Consider the following 20,453-nt stretch of genomic DNA (forward strand, 5'->3'; position numbering starts at 1 on the left):
ATGCACTGTTCTAAATTATTATGCACAGCAGATTTTCTAAATATTTTATGGATTATAAGATTATAAGAACTGCAAACGGTCATTCTATGAATGTGCAGCATTAAGTGGTCACATATACTAAAATCAAAAGCTATTTCAATCAAAAACATCTTAACAGACCAAGTTACATGTTAACATTGAACCTTCTTTGATATCACAGCACAATTCTTGCATCCATTGAACTTGTGAGTTTGTGGAAAATTTCTGCTTGAATTTCTTTGCAGGATGTCAGAATACCTTCCCAGAGCTGCTGGTTTGATATGAACTGCATTCCACCCTCAAATCTTCTGCTTGAGGAAACTCCAAAGGTTCTCAATAGGGTTAAGGTCAGATGTCACACCATGAGTTTCTCCCCTTTCATGCCCATAGCAGCCAATGACACAGTGGTATTCCTTGCAGCATTCATTGTCATGCATGAAGATGATTTTGCTACTGAAGGTACGGCTCTTCTTTTTGATCCATGAAAGAAAGTGGTGAAGTCAGAAAGTCCATATACTTTGCTGAGGTCATTTTCACACCTTCATGGACTCTGAAGGGGTCGACCAGCTCTCTCTCTCTCTCCCCATGATTTTAGCCCATAAAATGACTCCATCACCTCCTTGCTGACGTCACAGCCGTGTTGTGATGTGGTGGCCATCCACCACCAATCCACTACTGCGTCCATCTGGACCATCCAGGGTTGCACAACAGTCATCAGTGAACAAGTCTGTTTGAAAATTAATCTTCATGTACGGCTGGGCCCACTGCCACCGTTTCTGCTTGTGAGCTCTGGTTAGGGGCCCAATAGTAGGTTGATGCACCACAAGCCTCTGGAGGATCCTCCACCTTGAGGTTCCAGAGGCTCCAGCAGCCTCAAATAACTGTTTGCTGCTTTGTAAGAGCATTTTAACAGCTGCTCTCTTAATCCGATGAATTTGTCTAACAGAAACCTTCCTCATTTTGCCTTTATCTGTACAAACCATCTTTGTTCTGAATCTGCCACAAACCTCTTCACAGTAGGACAACACTTCAGTTTTCTTTAAATATCTAATGTTTTCATACCTTGTCATATGACACTACACTATCTGATGATTTTCGTCAGCAGAGAAATCCTTTGTCTTTCCCATATAGCTTGAAACCTGTGGCCTGCTTAATAATGTGGAACATCCTTCTTCAGTGGATTTTCTTTAATTGAGCTCATTAAACAAACTAATCAACCAGCTCTCTGAAATTATAGTGATTCAAAGAGCCCTGACACACAACAGCATTTATAAATGTAATAGCACAACAAAAAATTCAATCTTATGACACATAAATCCAATTTGCATAATAATTTGGAACACAGTGTATTTCCATTCTTTTTATGGTTTTTGGTTATTGTGCTTTATTTTGGATATTTAAAATGTATTCCAGTTCCAGTGTGACTTGTTCTTTACAGAATTAAATAATTTTTGGTCTAAATTTGAACCAAATCTACTGGTGAAAACATCCCTAGAGTGGCCTGGTTAAAGTGCAGACTTAAATCCTTTAATTTAATTACGATATGTTGATGTGACCTTAACCACTCCATTTCTACTGAAGACCAGCGTAGCGTGTGCTAACATTCCTATTAGCACCAGGTTGCTTTAGAGCTTTAAATTCTTAATAAATGAAAATCATTATCTATAAACAGCTTTTCTGTTTGTTCAGAAGAAGTTAAAATGTGATGGAGAAAAGCAAAACAGAAACAGTTTAGGGTGTAAATACTTTTCCACCTGAGACATAAACGCCTGTGATTTGCCTACAGCCGCTGGTAACAATGGATTATCTGTGGTTCCCATCAGATGCTCCATCTGCTCAGGGAATCATTCAAATTTTCTGCCACACAAATGAGATTCAGCATCAACCTGAGAGCCGATGAGGATCAGGAAACCAACTGCAGAGGCGTCAGCTGCTGAAAAAACACCTGGAACCAGGAGAAAGGTTCTCTCCAAACTGGAAGCAGGCCTCCCTGCTTCTTGCAACCTTTCAGCCTACTTCATGCTGCCAGTCTGGTTCTAATGAAGAGATTTCTTCTGGTCTGACAGTCAAGACTGAACATCCTGATGGAAACTGAACTTAATTTTCTAAAAACTGTTGTTAATTAGCGCCGATTTATTATTCAATGAGGTTGTGATGACTTTTTCACATGACCAGGGTGGTTTGGACCAGCTTCCTCTTAAAATCTTCAATAAATTTTTTTTTTATTGTTCTAATAAAGATGATAAATTTAGTTTTCTGTCTTTTCTGAGTATTTTATCTTACATTATGTAAAATAAGCAACTATAATTCATACAGGTCGTCATTTTTTTGGTTGTTTATTATTTGCAAAATAAACAAGTTCAACTAAATGAATTTAAGCATATAAATGATCGTCTGATTGCTCCAGTTCCTCCGAAATGTTTTCCAGTATTCAGTTCCGGGACGTGTGCTCGGTGTTCTCCATACTGGGAGGTTTCCATTCATCCCAGCACGTTCCCCTCGCCTCAGAGTGGGACTTTGTGGCCAAACTGGCATGAAGCTGATGAGTGAGGAAACAGGAGTAGAAACAAAGAACGGGGAGGAGCGTTTCAAACGGAGAGGCCAACTGCAGCTGGAGCTGAATAATGTAGGGTAATGTGATCCGAGAGCACCGACTGCTAACAAAGGCCTGGTTTCCACCTGGACCACCAACCTGCCCGGCCGTCAGGATAAACATGAAGGCAGTTCTGATCAATCTCTTAAATTACCTCATAAAATCCATAAAGATGGATCCATAAAGATGGATTTTATAAGCGACAAGTGCCCAGATTAGCCGCTGGTTTTAGTAGAAATGATCTTCCTGCATGATGAATAATTCACTGCGAGGTGTAGTGGCTAAACAGAAAACCAACAGGTCCAACAGTCACGGTTACATGATTCAATTACTGAATCATTAACGGAAAGAGACGTGATCAGAATAATATCGGGTCATTTATTCAAGCAAATGTTCAACCTGCAGGACAGTCTGGTTATACAGTTGACTGGAGAGGAGAAATGTCTGTTGAAGAGCAGAAAGTGAAACTTAACGGCAGCATCTGTTCATCTCCAGCTGCTGTGGTTCCTTCTCTCTACTCCGAGTCAAACCAACCAAACCCTTTGAGCAACCTGTTCCCCTCCTCCCTTGTGGGGCGCTGCACCAAGAACCTCTGAAGAAGACACTGAGCGCAACTTCCTTCTTCACAAAATGGAAACTAAAAAGGAGTCGTCAGTAGGCCTGTCACGATAACAAATTTTGCTGAGTGATTAATTGTTTCAAAAATTATTGCAATAAACGATAATATTGTTTGAAGACCTTTTTACACTGATTTAATGAAAATGACGTAATAATTCATGCGATTTCCTGCCAAAGTTAGATACACTTTATTTTCAAAAGAACACTTAACACTGGAACTGATAAACAAAATAAACAAAACAACCAAAAACAAAAATAAAATGGATTCTCAGTCTCCATTAACAAAAAATGTACGTGAATAAAAACTAAACCAACATAAATTTATTTCCAAAGTGGAAATAAATACTGCATTCAACCAAAAGAGTGCAGATTATGAAGTCTGTATATTATGTTGCCCTTCAGTAATAATTAGATTTAAATAGAGAAAATGGGCACATCGACTACCTGATGCAATAGTTCACACTACATGATTTTTTGCCCCGATTTTTCCCCTTACGACAATCTTGCGATTTCATAACCGATCATCCTGTAGTGTGTGGTGTGTTACGGTAGATCGTCGTTGCCGCTCTGATCCAAATCAGGGGTTTTCCCCGACTGACAGAGTTAACGCAGCTTGTTGAATGTGACAGGTAGCCAATCAGAAAGCGCAAATTCTCCTCCTGCTTTCTGAGGGGAAATTACGGAGGGAATCCCAAACAGCTGACACAGCGCAACCTGAAGTTGCGGACATTGGAGATGATATGTGGAAACAACATTAATGTTTATTTAACATGTAAAGAATATAGAAATGACAAGGAGAGGAGTTGGAGCGAAATTGCTAGCGCAGTTGATAAACCCGGTAACTTTTCAGCTGTTCTTCGTTACGTGACGTAAATAGGTTCTAATGATTTTCATTCAGTCAGGACTTTACGCTGACACTAGTTACATGCATTGCAGGTAGATTGTAGTAAAGCATTGATTAATGCCTGGTTTTAAAATTAGTTCACTGGACTTGTAGCCATTATTTTGTGCCCATTGTTGGACACCACACGGCAGGAACGAACCCGATCGAACCGTTATACCTAGGATTTCTGTCGGCTAATGTGTGGTCTGTCAGGTTTTGAAAATGGGCCGACAATTGGCCGACAGCTCTAAGATCGTGTAGTGTGCGCTGGGCTTTACACGAAGGAAATGAGGAAGGAGGGTCAGTGGAGAGCACCGGAGTTGAGCCTTCAGTGTCATCAACAGAAAGAGAAAAAGACTGGAAGAGACGATAATGCCGATAATTAAAATGACGTCGATAGTTTTAATTTATCGTACGATTAATTGATTTATTGTTTATCGCGATGTTAGTGGTTGGAGGATTTCTCTTTAGTCTTTAGCTAAAAACCACGAGCCATTTCCCATGCTAGCGCTAGGCTAGTACGTTTTTTATAGTTGCAGTTACCCAGAATGCCCTGCGCTGTAGTCCACTTCCCGCTTTTGGAGCGGTCTCCGGCCCGCTTGGCGTTCTCATGTGCATTCAAACCAAACTAGAGTTCACTTAAACTGAACCCAGACCGAAATTTGAAGTTCTTTTTTGTCTGCAGCAGAGTTCAACTACACATTCACATCTCCCCAAACGAACCCAGACTTTTTAGACAAATGGACTGGAGTTGGATCAAAGCGCACTAGACAGTCTAAAAACCAAACTAACTCAGTTAATTTCATTTTCATCTCAGCTGAGTATCTCAGAACAGAAACAGATGAGCAGTAATAAAAGCAGGGATGAGTTCTGCCATCAGATCTAAAGTCTGCATTCAAAGTGATGCTTCTGCTATTTTTAGTCGCCTCCTTGTTCCAGGCCGCGTCCGCCTTATTTTCACCCGGGCCGGCCAGACCCACGGTACCTCCTAGCTAATCCATGACATTGAGTTTTGGGTCTATTTTCTGCTGCCACTTAAGCAATCATTAGGAGGTAATGCAGCTTTATGCGTGGATTGATTTGAAACCACTGCACTGCAACGCATCAGAGCTCCTGCATTAATGGGTTACTGGCAGGAAAAATCACATGACTTTTACTCATCAGAAGTAATCATCAACCTCAGGACTGTTGATCAAGTTTTCTAACCACCTGATCACATTCAGTGGATAACTTTCTCTCTCCTACATGGAAACATCAGGAGAACCTTCGTAGACGGCTTTTCAAAACAATAGAAAACAATCAACTATGATCTCCCTTCATCCTGATTGAATGGTGCTAAGCGTCGACCAATCATTGATGTTTCAAAAAGACTGACCAGCCGATTCAAATTTTATTGTCTGAAAAGTTGATAAATGTAATGATGAAGTTGCTAAGTTGGCGACCGTTGTTAACCGCACACATCTAGTTATAAGTTAGTATTTTTAGTTGTTGGCGATATGCAGAAGAGCTAGCAGCTAACTTATTTGTTGGATTACAATAATAATGCTAAGTTTATGTAGATTTGCATGTAATTAGTGTTGGGAGTACATTAAAATGTTAATTGAGTTAATTTCAGGGTCTAATTAATCCCAATTTAATCAAAAACTATATAATTTTAAAAAATGAGATTTTCATCCATCACTGCTGTCAGCAGATCATGCAGCTTGTGTGTCAGATTTATGGATGTACCAGAAACGCATGAATACAAAGGTTCTGGGTGGAACTGTAGTATGTAAAAAAAAATAAACAAATATATATATAGAGAGAGAGATAGAGATAGAGATAGAGATAGATAGATTCTGCTGAAAACATACTTTTGTTCTATTAATGTGTGAATCACCAAAATGTACAAACTCATGTTGGAAACTTTGAGTTTTATGAGTTTAAATTCATGTGTTTGTGGTGTTTTCTGACTTTCTGGGCCTGTTTGGACGTTTTCTCCTCTCTAGGTGCTTCCTGGTGTGTCAGCAACATCTAATCCTGATGCGTCAAGCTGCAGATTTATCACCAGCCGAGCTGCTGCTGCCTGCCTGCCTGCATCCAGCTTTTTTAATTGTTGGCCTGAACTACTGGCCTCATCACTGCTGTCTCAGGACCCCTCTCCACCCCTCCGTACCAGTGTGATAGGCAGCAGGATGGTGAGCAGCGCGATGTGGTGCAGCACCAGCAGAAACTCTCTCCGGACGAAGGAGTTGATGGTCTTCAGCGAGTGCTGCTTGTAGTCCTCGTGGCCCTTGACGTGGTAGCGGTAGTAGTGGCTGAGGTACATGGCGAAGATGTCGTACGTCATATAGGGGACGCCGTACCAAATGACGAAATAGGTGGCCAGCCAGTGCCTGAGGAGAAATTGGACATATAATAGAAAACCAGCAGAATCAGCAGGTAGGTTCATGTTCAGAGTAACGTAGTGGTTCATTAAGAAAACAGAACTGAATAAAAATGACAACCTTTGACCTTTCACTTAGTTCTTTAGCTCTGAAACTTAGAGGAAGAAGATTAAAAGCAGAAACCGGCCAAAGAGATCTGAATGGAAAACAGACTGCATGAGCTGGAAAAACCTCTGTTGCTAATTGTGCCTTAAGGGTGCCATCAAGACAGCAGGGCAGGGCAGGGCTCCTATAAGTCTAACAACAGTTCAAGGTAGGAAAGATGGAAGGACAGCATTTAGTGAACTGAATAGACAATAAAGCCTGGAAATACTAATATTTCCCCCTGACTTCTTATACTCTGCTTCTCCAAAGCAGGAAACACTGAAGTGAACCCAGATGTTCCCATTCTGTGAAGGAACCCTGGATCCCGTTAAGACATCTTATATAAACCACAGGCTGCGTTCTGGCACAGATGCTGTTGATGTTCCACAGATCAGGAAAACGGGTTCAGGTAAATAAACCAAGTCAGATTTAATGAGGCCCGTTTCATTACATCCACCAGACGAGGCGAAGCGTCCCAACCAAAGGACAGGTACCGACTCTGGGCCGTTCGTGTGGAGCATGGATCTGATAAGCTCCAGGCTCAACGAGCATCACTGAACTGAGCAGCGCTGAGGATTTAATATGGGGAGGGGGGAGGATTAGCAGGCTGAAACTGGGACTGCTTGGTCCGGCTGCTGACTCAGTGGGATTAAACTTTAGCCTAGTATCACACTTTCCTGAACCACAGAGAGGCCAGCGCTACGCTAACACACACCTCAGCCAATAGCAGGTCCATGAAGACTCTTGTTTGTACCAAATTATTTCTCTTGGTTGCTACTAAGGGCATGAAATATGGACTGGGAATTTCATCATGATATTCTGTAGCGCTATTCTGAAAACAATATAAATTATGATTTTTAAAAAAATGTATTACTTCTTTTTTATGCAACTACATGGCACAGAATTTTCAGTTAAACCTAAGAATGTGTAATAAATGGTTTTTTCCATCAACATTTTATTGTTATCACAATAATATCTCACCATGAATGGATATTTATCTGTGTGGTTTATATAAAAACAAAAACGCTTGTCCCAAACCAAACTGGATTTTAGAGAAGCTTAATACAAGGCTTTGATTGGTGATTATCCACTGATTAGTAGGAAGGGTGTCAATAATTTTCATCTTTTTTAATAAAATCTAAATATGTTCAATCATCAATATGTTCTTTCTTGCGAGAGAAGCGAGAGAAATGACAAAAACAAGACAGTAAGAAAGAAACAAAGAATGAATGATGGAACTAAACAAAGACAGAAAGAAACAAAAGAAAATAAACAAAGAAAGACTCAAGTGTATCTATTAAAATTAAAACAGCCATTGTTCTGATTAAATAAAAGCTAACTGTTACTATTATGTAAATACTCATTTATGTGGAGATTAAATGTTTTTAAAAACAGTTTCCCTCAGACTAGCTGTTAGCATCTATTTATCCAAAGTAAAGCCAAGTACTGAATGTAAGATATTTATTGCTTGTAATGTCTCCAAACATCCCCACTAAAACATGCTGGAAGAAAATTAAATTTGAGCTACAAGGACTATAAGAATAAAATCTGACCTGTCATAAATGATGTTGTTGCTGCATGAGGAAACGACGACGATCCCCGCTGTTGTTGCCATGACAGCGTGGATGGAGGACACCAGTCTGCAAAGAAAGACATCAGTTCATCACCATCATCATCACCTGAAAAAATATATAATAACTTTAATAATAATTAATGCTCCAGACAAGATGGCCTCCAGGGAACATCTGTGCATCAGACCATTTCTAACGGTTCACGTTTTCCGGGTCAAAGTTCATAGACTCTGAACAAGCAGCTGGTCAACTGTCAATAAATGACCAGCGTTTAATATTATAATATTAATCAGTCAGTTTATAACGGAGGAATTAGCTAACAGGAAGTTCTCCTTTGGTGTCCAGCAGGACGGATGAGCTCCAGGTGCCACAAGTTTTTATATGTTTATGGTACAAACATTAAAACTCAGGGAAATCTTCAGAAATCAGGGTTTCTGCACATTTCAATTTCACAGTTAAATTTGGGAGTTTTATACAGATTTTAGCATGATTCTGAAGCACACAGATTTTAAATATAATGGGGACTGCTCTGCTGTAACCAAAGCTTCATAAAGTGGACAGAGGTCAAGATGTAGGCCACTCTTAGCATAGCATAACTTAGGATAGCATTGTATTAGCGTTTCCTCCCTCTTTGCCCAGAGCGGTGACCCAGGAGAGGTTGCGTCTTTAACCAGCTCTATGACCTCTGGGAAGCCAGCGATGAAGGGACAGAGCAGCAGGATGAAGGCGGGTGGTGTCGGAGCAGGACCTCTGGTTACATCACCAGGCTGTGAATGGGAGCTTCAGCTGGGACCGGCTCTGCTGCTGGCGGCGCTCCAGCTTGGCAGCACCGACACTAAGCTCCTTTAAAATCTGAAAACATTTCATTTAATCCCCCCTCCCCGCTCTGGAGCTGTAATAGCTCCGTTTACACAACACTTTGTTGAATAATGATTTCCTCTGATGGATGTGCATAACAAACGCACATTGATGAGGGGAACTGGCTTTACTGGTACAGCTTAAAATTAAAGCTCACATTTAGATAAGAGCTTTTTTTTCTCACTTTCCTTTCAAAATATTTCTTTCAGAAAACATTGTACAAGTGGTTTTTATTTCAAACATCCCTTCTGTGTCTTGTACTGTATAATGGAATATCAGCAAAATTTTTTATTACAGGTACAGTCGTAATATTAGCAGAATAAATATAACTTTACTAGAAAAACATCTTAATATTCTGAGAAAAAGTTATTTTAATAAGAAAAAGCTTGTAGAATTTTATGTTACATTTTGTGTTGGAGTATAATTTTACGAACTCGTTCTGCCAACGACACACCTCGTTCTGCCAACAATACGACCTCGTTCCCCCAAAGACACGACCTCGTTCCCCCAAAGACACGACCTCGTTCCCCCAAAGACACGACCTCGTTCCCCCAACGATACGACCTCATTCCCCCAAAGACACGACCTCGTTCCCCCAAAGACACGACCTCGTTCCGCCAACGATACGACCTCGTTCCGCCAACGACACGACCTCGTTCCCCCAAAGACACGACCTCGTTCCCCCAAAGACACGACCTCGTTCCCCCAAAGACACGACCTCGTTCCCCCAAAGACACGACCTCGTTCCCCCAAAGACACGACCTCGTTCCCCCAACGATACGACCTCGTTCCCCCAACGATACGACCTCGTTCCGCCAACGATACGACCTCGTTCCGCCAACGATACGACCTCGTTCCGCCAACGATATGACTTCGTTCCGCCAACGATACGACCTCGTTCTGCCCACTTTACTGCCTCATTCTGCTAACATAACGACCTCATTCTTGTAATGAAAAAAGAAAGAAAAAGAAATCTTGCCTGACCCAAAATCAAAGTCCAAATAAACTGAAGCTTTAAAACAAGATGGCCACCCCAGGCGTGATGATGTCACTAAATTACGGAAACATGAGGAGAAAAAAATGCGAAGACTAAATGTTCAATAGCCAGAAACTTAATTAATTGATAAAATCCATTTATAGTCCAGCCCTGTTTACTGGTTTAACTGGAGAAGAGTCTGATGCTTCGTTCACATAGCAGGTCTTTATGTTCTTAAATTTTTTTTTTTCTAAAATCTGTTTTGTCTTCATTGGTCGTTCATGATACTAATTAAATTCAACCGCAGTCAGGCTGGACAGCTTACAACCTAAAAAGCGACCTGAATGTGTGGAGGAATTTAGATGTCACACAGCAGTGGAAGTCAGAGTGTGGGCTTTACTATCGCTTAAAGTGGTTTCTGGCTTTTCTGAAAAAGAGTTAAAGAGCTCAAGTGGAGCTGGAAACACATTTGTTCTGAAGTAACAAACTTTCACACTGGCACTGGTCTGTGCCTTCCCAGAGGCACCAAACTACAAACATCCATTTCTGTTTCCATTTCATGAAGGAAGTTGAACTCAGCGTCTTCTTCAGAGGTTTTTGTGTCGCTTCCTTCAGTGGTTCTTGGTGCAGCGCCCCCACAGGTAAGGAGGTTGCTCAAAGGGTTTGATTGGTTTGACTCAGAGCAAAGAGAAAAAGAACCACAGTAGGTGGAGATGGAGCAGTTGATAAAGTTTTGGTCCCAAATATACCAAGTCTACCGGTCTATCAGGAGGGAAAACCTCCTAAAAGTTCACAAAGTTTGTAACAAATGTGAAAGAGTAAGTTGTTTTCCATGAAGAAGGGTTTTCAGCTCAGTTTTGCACATTTTAAAGAAGAAAACCCTAAAAGTTGCTGGTTGTTGGTTGAAACCACAGACTGGAGGAAGGGAAGACAGCCAAACATTTCCCCCTCCAGTCCTGCTGTCGCTCTGACTGTGTGGCTGCACGCCGTGTCACAAGACCCAGATTTCACACAGTCTGCCGTTCATTCATCGTGTCCGCCAGTAACCCCCCCCCGCTGACGAAACTCTGAGGTCGGTGGGGTGAGCACAGCAAGGAGGGAAAAGGAGAAATGCCTTTATGCTTTATGCTCCTGCTGCATTAGGCCGAGCTACCTCAGTGTTTCCTTCCTACAGGCTGGTGCTGCTCGGCCCAGCAGAGCCCGGCACTCGGTACCGGAGCCGGTTCTGATCCTCCAGGACTGGAACAGGAAGTCTCTCTCTACATTAGAACCACATTGTCTGATAAATGGATGCTGCCACATCGCTGAGTGCCTGAGCAGCGGTTAATCAGTTAGAAAACAGGAAATGATGATCTTGTTTATGTTGAAGCACTTCTTGATCGATGGAAGGAGAGTAAATGAGATCGACTCTAAACAGTTCATCGATTCAGTCAATTGTGATCTGAACCAGTTTGTTTTATGTCCAGTTCTTCAAAGGAAAAAAAAAAAAAGATTGATGTTATTCACGAAACCACAAACTTCCTCCAGAAATACCACAGAGTGAAGATGATCTGCTGAGTCAGCATTTGCAAGTAAAGGATGTTTCAAAAATGAGAATTTGAAGGGGAAAATGCATTTCGAAAATAAAAGTTTGAAAAACTCCTCAATCAAAAATGTTTTGAGGATAATTCAGAATGTGTTGGCAACCATGAAATTTATGCAGTTAGCTTTTTTTGAAATGTTTTTTTCCCCTTTTAAATAATTTTCAGTTTTTTTTTTTTTCAAATTTTAATTTGCCAAATTATTTTTTCTGATTTTATTTTTTCAAATTCTTGATCATTTTTTCTTCTTTTTTTTAAGGAATTTTCTTTCAAGGTTGTATTTTCTTAAGATTTTATTCCGTTTCAGAAATTATTTTTCAGATATTTTTTCAGATTTTATTTTCTTCAGTACATTTTTTCAGATTTAATGTTTTTGAAACTTTGTTTTAGTTTTTTAGTTTTTTTTTTAAGAAGTTATAATTTTCCCCTAGTTTCCCTCCTCCACTGCTTTGTGTTGGTGTCACGTTGAAGCCATTAAGACACTTTTAACAGAAGGTGATACCGTGGCTGTCGGGACGGTAACTGGAGCCGGCCGCCGTGCCTCCCGCCCGGCTGTAGTAGTCAGGTTGCATAATGCTGGTAATGTGACTCTGGTTGGAGTTTCTTCTGCATCGCTCAGGCAAACTCATCACTTTGTGTTTACACGCCAAACGAAACGGAGCCAAACTTATCACATAAACTTATTAACTCCATAAAAGAGCTGGAACAGGACTTCAGCCGCATTTTGTTGCTCTTCTTCTCTTGCGTTTTCTGCCAACTTCCTGTGGAGGTTTCATGGAAATATTTTATACCGCATGTCTAGCGCCACTTACAGGGCTGGAGGATTCATTTTCAAAAAAAATTTTAAATGGCATTTTGGGCAATAAATTAATTAATCGCATGATAAATTAAAACAAGCTCAAATGATTTCATCTGCATGATTGTTTTTCTATTTTCTCGGTACTAAGAACTGGATGATAAAAGGCTTTAAAATTAAACTTTGGTCTTTAGTATCTTCTGTTTTTGAAGGATAATCTTGTTTACATAGACTTCATAATTCATTTTATTTGTTTCTGTTGTTTTGGATGTTTTAGTGTTAAATCTACATTAGAATTTAAGGTTTATTAATCGTTAACAATGTGTTCTTGCATTATTAAGCCATTATCATAACAATACTGAAAAATGGTCTAAAAACAATAATCTATTTATTGCAATAACGTCAGGGACGCTTTATCGTCCAGGAAGGATTTTATCATGTTGGTCCTAATTATGATAACGATAAAAGTGGTGATAAGTCTCATCCATTACGTCTTCTTTAGATAACCATGACTGTGACTGCAGGTCACAGATATTAAAGCTTCACAAACACAAATCCTGCTCTTAGAAATCATTCCCATTTATAAAACGTTTCTTTTGGGAGCTTGTTAAATAAAATAAACAAAGTGATTTGCATCCCTAACCTGCACACAGTAACTGTATTTAATTTTCAAACTTAATGATATAGATACTCTCCATGAACGGTGGAGAAAATAAAAAACTACAAAACTTGGAAGATTTTAAACATTATTAATTGGAATTTATCGTAACAGTAACAAATCAAAAGTCTTATAATAAGGTCTATTATAATAAATGGTAAATCATGAGTAAATGCTCACCACTAATGCATATTTTTAAATTAACCTACTTATTGTTTTTATTTAGATTTAAATTTTGACCATTCTGTACAGTGTTTTGCTCTGTATTCTGCGTTTACGCGTCTTATTTTCTTATCTTTCTGCGAGTCTATTTGCTTTGACTGTGTGACGCTTTGCTGCTGAACATTTCTATTGTACTTCATGTTGAAGGACCAGTAAATTCTTCACATTTTTTTCACATCAGACCTGCTGTGCTGCTTGAAAAGTGCTGCTTGTATTTTCTCAGGTTATTTTTTGCCTGATATCAGCATTGTTGACGATCTGAAGCTGAACTACATTGAGGAAACATCAGAAATGATTCCTGGATTTCTCCTCTGAGGAATAATAAGACGTTGTTTCTGTGGCGGATGAACAGGGCGTCTTCCCCTGGGGCGTGAACGCTGCTCCGGCCAGGCTCTCCGCTGGCTGAGCATTAGGAAATGAGCTGAAGCGTTGCTCACTAACAGGGTTCAGGATTAACCGGACTGACAGCAGAAATGATCGTCCCGCTGACCCGGCTCACTACAAACAGCAACCATCACCGAGGAGGGAACCGTTTACGTTTAGGGAACTCCTTAAGACGAATTTAACGCCCCAGAAATAAACAACTAACCTGTCACAATAAGCAATAAATCAATTAATCAGAGGAGAAAAAGAAAAACTATTGATCTGATCATAGGACAGTTTAGGAGGTTTTAAACATTAATTGGAATTTATGACAACCATAAATCAAAATTCTTCTAAGAAATTTATCCTGATAAACGATACGATAAGCACCCAATCTTAATGTAGTTGTTCGTTTGCACCAGAGCAGAACAACAAATCAATAACAATATCTATCGCCATAGACGAGTGATCAATGTCAATAGAAATTCATCTGATAAAATAGTCTGGAATATCCACTGAACTCCGATCCAAAACTGCACGGCATTCTGGGAGATGAAGAAAGAGGAAAGCCATTAGCCACTCAGTGGCATCACTCACTCAACGTCGGCAGACCACAAATCTCCAATCTCCCAAATTTAAGGAAATCGGTTCAGATATATCGGCCGACCAATTTATTGGTGCATCCTGATCACATGACCAAACAAACACAACATGACCAACCTAGTCCCTTCTCCGTCAGCATCAAGATGGCTACAAACATCGGTCGTTAATGTCAGCCCAGTTTTACTCCCTATTGGTCGATCCGTCTGCCATCGTCCTGTATTACTTTATATTTTCTGAGCTTCTTGTAATCGACTGAATCAGGCTATGCATGACCTAAAAGGAGGAATTATGAAGACTAAAGTTAATATTTACACTGAACACATTGGAACTGCTGATGGAAACATTTCCAGCGTGGCCGTTGTTTTGGTTGGTGAGGATTATTGTTAGACAGTGAAAACTCAGCAGCAGTTAGAAAATCCTGCTGGTTTCCAGTCTGGAGGTGAAGAGTGGCCCAGTTGGGTATGAAGTCATACTTCCTGTTGGTGACATCATTGGGGAGCGAGGTCTAACCTCTGACCTGACAAAACTGTGTGAGAGAGGGAGGACACAGGAAAGGAAAGGATGAAGGCAGCAAGGAAGGAAACGGTTTAATAAACAAGGAAAGAAGGTAGGAAACAAAGAATACAAAGAGGTAGATACAAGGAAGGAAAGTAGGTAGAAACAAGGATTTAAAAAGGAAAGATGACAGAAAAAGGGACTTAAAACAAGGTAGGTGACTAAGAACGAAAGGATACAAGGAATAATGGTGGAAAATAAGGATTTATAAAACAAGAAAACAAATCGGAGCAAGGAAGGAAACAAGTAAGGGAAAAATGGCAGAAAAAAGGAAGTAAAGGAAAAGGAGGAAGGAAGGAAAAAAGACCAGATGGAAGGAAGGATAACCGAGAAATGGAAGGAAGAAAACTGAGTATATAACGGGATAAATAAGTTTACAGATATATTTCCCAGCCCAATTTATTATTCCTTAAAATGCTGGAGTGTAATCCCAGTCTGTAGGAGAGTAATCCCAGTCTACATGTGACCTAATCCCATCAACATTCCCATGTAAACCCAGAACCGAGACGTTTCTCACACTTTGCTTTTTTCCCTGCAGGGACCCATAGTTTGGATGCGCGGTGACATTTATGTAATAATGCGTCCAGTGAGTAAAAAGCCAACTAAACCGCGGCAGGAGCAGGAATACCCCGCGGCAGGATGAAATATTCCCGATTCAGGAACATTTCCTCTGCCGTGGGAAGAAAGTGCAGCAGCGCAGCCAGCTAACTGGATGAGAGCGACCGTTACTAGCTTAAACCCCGATAATCAGCCAAGACGTTCCGAAAACAGCCGAACCGAACCGAGTCACATTACCTCTCGCTGACCAGAACCACGTCGGCATCGGTCCAGTGTTTGAACACAGCGGGCAGAATCTTCCTGAAGACGAAGAAAAGACCGGGGAAAACTACAGCCCCGCATGCTAAAACTTGCCACATCCTGCCGGTGTTTTCCTCCCAACCTGTCCCGGAGACCTGGCCTTCTCTGCCCCGCTCGGCTGTCCGCGAATCCCGCTCGGTTACAGCCTGCGGCGGTGAGGCATTTCCACGGGGCAGAGCTTCGGTGCTTTTTCACCGGGAACGGTCTAACATCTCCGCACAGACACAGTGAAGAGAAGCGCAGCAGCGGCAGCGGAGTCGATGCTGAGCTCCTTATCTAACGCTTACACTCCACTTCCGCTCAGGAGACCAACACAATAAAAGCACGGCCGGAAATGTGTTTATTTTGAAGAGCTGCGCTGTTAACAAGTTAAATGTTTACCTTGACATTCAGTGGATAAATGGATGGATGGACTGATTTGGAAAAGTGCTTCTTCTGCTTAAAATTACCACTTTGTAAGTATGTTACTTGTAGTCATTTTTAATACGAGAATTTGCAACTAAATTTGCATTCATGTCTGTCTGATTACTTTATTTTTAAATATTAAGTCACACAATCAGGGCCTTTACTCAGAACTCAGGGGACCTTTTTACCAGTTACTTGTTTACTCTTACTTCAGTAATTTATTGACTACTGGTATTTCAATATATTTGTAACAGTTCATGATTAAATAAATAAAAACAAACACCATATGTACACTTCCTGGCTTTTATATATTTTAAATAACGTTAACGCTGATTTCTGAATATCTCTGCTATTCCACAGTTTTTACTGTCATTTATTGTAAATAGTCTGTCAAATATGCAGATTTGGTCATTTTTTAAAATTAACCTTCTAAGTTGCATATTCCATTGGATTGGAAGTCATTATTTTATTTCATAAACAGTATTTATGTTGAATTTTTGCCCTTACTGTTCAGTATGTTACTTTTATTCTGTTTTTGTACATTTTAATATTCCTATCTTTGTCTGAATTTACATGCTTTGATTGCCTGTCACTTTTGCTGCTGTTGCATTTGGAACAATAAAGCATATTTCTATTCTATTGTAAACATGTAGTAGTTCTCTTTTTAACCACATGGGGGCAGTGCAGGTTGTCTATAACCATGAAGATTTGATTTTTGACTGTAAATCTCAGGAGGACTGATGGGGTTGAATTTGCTGCCACAACAGAAGGGATGTTAATGATTAAAAGAAAATATATGAAGCAGAAAGAGAGATGTCTGATATTCTAATTATTATTCCTTTAGGTAAATCCAATCTATCCATCAGGTTAAGATTGTGTTTTTTACAGGTATATCATACCAATGTTATTATGGTTGTTGATTTTAACTTGCAGGAGCAGCAAACTAGCAAAGATGCTCTAATTAAATGGCATTTTGAAATGCAGAGTGGTGTTTAAGTGTGGCATGTTAAAATTAATGTGACTATTTAAATGTAGCAGCTGGACACAAACACTGAATTTACAAGAAAATTCCAGTTTTGTATCTTTTGTTTCTACATGTGGAGCAGAAAGTGTAGAATGTGTGTAAAATTGCTCCTGTGGGCCCCCTGGTGGAGTTGGGACCCTAAGCAGCTGCTTGACCCTCATGTGATGAAGGTCATGGAGAGACTGGTCCTGGCCCAGCTGAGGCCTCGGGTGAGGACGTTTCTAGACCCCCTGCAATTTACCTACCAGCCCCACTTAGGAGTTGACGATGCCGTCATCTTCCTGCTGCAACGAGCACTGTCGAACCTGGATGGTGGAGGAGACACTGTGAGAATCACATTCTTTGATTTCTCCAGTGCCTTCAACACCATCCAGCCTCTGCTACTGGGTGAGAAGCTGCGGAGGATGGGTGTCAACGACTCGGTGATCTCCTGGGTTACTGACTACTTGACAGGCAGGCCACAGTGTGTCCGTCTGGGCAGTGTCCTGTCTGATGTGGTGGTCAGTGACGTAGGAGCTCCACAGGGAACTGTGCTTTCTCCCTTTCTCTTCACCTTGTACACCACTGATTTCCAGTACAACTCTGAGTCATGTCACCTACAGAAGTTTTCTGATGACTCAGCGGTTGTCGGGTGTATAGGGGATGGAGGGGAGGGGGAATACAGGACACTGGTGGACGGCTTTGTGGAGTGGTCTGACCAGAATCACCTGAGGCTCAACATTAGTAAGACCAGAGAGATGGTGATTGACTTCAGAAGGAAGAAGATACCTTCACTGCCACTGAAGATCAAAGGGGAAGTGGTGGAGGAGGTGGAGGATTACAAATACCTGGGAGTTGTAATCGGCAACAGACTGGACTGGGCATCTAACACTGACGCTGTGTGCAAGAAGGGGATGAGCAGACTCTATTTTTTAAGGAAGCTGAGATCCTTCAATGTGTGCAGCAAGATGTTGGAGACCTTTTATCACAGTGTTGTTGCCGGTGCCATCTTCTTTGCTGCTGTGTGTTGGGGAAGCAGCATCAGAGCCAGCGACTCTAATAGACTGGACAAAATCATCAGGAAAGCTGGCTCTGTACTGGGACTAAGGCTGGAGTCCCTGGAAACTGGTGGAGAGGAGGACACTGAAGAAGGTTCTGTCTGTTATGGACAATAAACAGCACCCTCTCCACCACATAGTGGACAGACAGCGGAGCACCTTCTCACATAGGCTGCTCCAGCTCCGCTGTCGTAGGGACAGATACAGGAAATCCTTCCTGCCACATGCCATCTCACTGTACAATAAAAGCTAAATCATTGTTCTGCACTAATCAGTCCGATTTTGCACAACTGCACTGTGGCACACTTGCTGTACATATATTACATATACATATCTGCATTTTTAAAAAAATCTTTGCAAGGACTGCTCTAAGTTGCTTTTTATATTGACAGCATGTCATATTTTATTTTTATTTTGTCTACAATTGCTACTCAGTGGTAGTTGTTATTGTGTTTTGTCTCTATTCTGTAACTGCGAAATAATTTCCCTGCTGGGATGAATAAAGTAATTCTATTCTATTCTATTCTATTCTATTCTATTAGTTCGCATGCTGCTTGGGCCGGCTCTGGATGAAATCCATGAGAAAACAATGATGGAGAGAATGTAACCTTTTTAATTGGTTTAATGTGTAGAAACTCCTTCCTGATGTTAAGTGATCCAATATGTTAACAGCTGCTTTCTGCTCAACATCAAGAGAAACTGGGCAGCTGCTAATGCACTTAATTCCGTTAAAGCTAAATATTATCATCTAAACCAAGTAAAGCTGAACACAACCAGGTAAACCAGACCCTGTGCGACAGATTTACGGCTGTACCAGAAACATAGAAATACAAAGGTTCCGGCTCAGAAATAGCAACTAATGCTTTAAAATTATTAATGCATTAAAACCAAGGAAATTAATTAATCAAATTTAATGTGTTAAAATCCAGATCCTGCTATTCAAGTCTCATATATCAATCAATAAAGTTAATTTGTACAGAACATTTCAGCAACAATGTAGTTCAAAGTGCTTCAAATCATAAAAACACAAAAATAAAAAGTTATAAAAACAACATGGAGTCGATAATTGAGAAACCGGTAACAAAGAGCATTACATTTTGTCAGGCTGCAGCATCAAAATCCCAAATAAACATCAGAATGTCAGTCAATATTCCATTTATTATGGCTGAAAAGCAACTCTGGGTTTTTAGCCCTGATTTAATCAGCAAACTTCTCACCTTTCTGATTTTTTGTGGTTTTATTTGTTTATTATTTAAGTCTCAGGAAAGAATTTAGACAAAGTTTATAGGTGTCTAGAAAATACTTTAAGAACATGTTAACAGTAATAATTGAAAAACTAAACAAATGTGTGTGCAGTTTTTTTCCTATCGAAAGAGCAAAAATCCTAATTTGAGCGCAAATTAAAACAAAATCATTTTTTGAGGTAGAGTGGAGAAACCGCAATGCAAAAAAAAAAAAAAAAAAAGTTCAAGAGTGAATCTGAAACTAAAGTAGGGATCTTACACGTTAGTTTTGGTCGATATTATCAATATTTTGGATCAATACCAGAGTCTAGTAGCATCTGCCCAAGCTGCATTTATCCTGCCAAGCTTCAAATATCCACAGATATTCAGATTTTCTGTGAATAATTTTGAGTAAATAGTGTCTGTGAATAGACAGATGTTCACTGTAATCAGGTTTTGACAGCAGGTGTAAAGTCGATGGAATAAAACAAATATTAACTTTACTCTGTTCGCAGTTATGCAACAAGATTATCGCTCCCTAATAGTTTCTTTCAGTCGGTTTAAGCACTTGAGATCCAATAAAACATCTGATTAGAACATTTTTTCATCTGACGCTTTAAATGCCAATATATTTGCTTTTATTACAGCATCATCAAATGTCTCTGATTTAAAAACAAAGTGGTAATTATCTCCCCAATAAACAGTTCTCATTGTTCTCCTTAGTGTTAAAATGAATTAAAAGCAGTCACACAGACAGGAAAAATGTCCGTGTTTAATTTATTAGAACATATCTTTTTATTACCATTTAGTAACAGGAACTACAAGGAGCAGCTCCAGATAAGAGCAATAAAACTGGCGGATAACAAAGTGCAATTTGCTACTTGATACTTCCTTAAGATTCATTATTGCCACCAACGTGACGGAGTTGCGTTTCCTCAGAAACTAAACCACTGCAGACATTTTGTATTTCAGTCCGAAGTCAATAGAGGAGGAAGACTAAATCAACTTGCAATAAGCAGCAGATCAATGTTGCTCTGCCATGTTTGAACGCTGCAGTTTGAACTGAGACAGAAAATACATTCATCAAACATCAGAGTGATCG

The 20,453-nt window shown here is 40.2% G+C and overlaps 1 protein-coding gene across 1 annotated transcript in view; it reads right to left on the reverse strand.

The window, feature by feature from the left end:
* The window catches only part of tlcd3a (TLC domain containing 3A), a 32,240-nt gene extending 15,585 nt beyond the window's left edge, over positions 1-16,655 (reverse strand). The window contains exons 1-3 of the mRNA XM_032576658.1: positions 15,600-16,655; positions 8,176-8,262; positions 6,268-6,487 (exon numbers count right to left, since the gene is read on the reverse strand). Coding sequence (XP_032432549.1) covers positions 6,268-6,487; positions 8,176-8,262; positions 15,600-15,721 — 429 coding nt within the window. The 5' untranslated portion in view covers positions 15,722-16,655. The remainder of the gene's footprint in view (positions 1-6,267; positions 6,488-8,175; positions 8,263-15,599) is intronic.
* Positions 16,656-20,453: the final 3,798 nt, after the last annotated feature.

This window comes from Xiphophorus hellerii, chromosome 11 (assembly GCF_003331165.1).
Source record: "Xiphophorus hellerii strain 12219 chromosome 11, Xiphophorus_hellerii-4.1, whole genome shotgun sequence".
NCBI classification, from domain to species: Eukaryota; Metazoa; Chordata; class Actinopteri; order Cyprinodontiformes; family Poeciliidae; genus Xiphophorus; species Xiphophorus hellerii.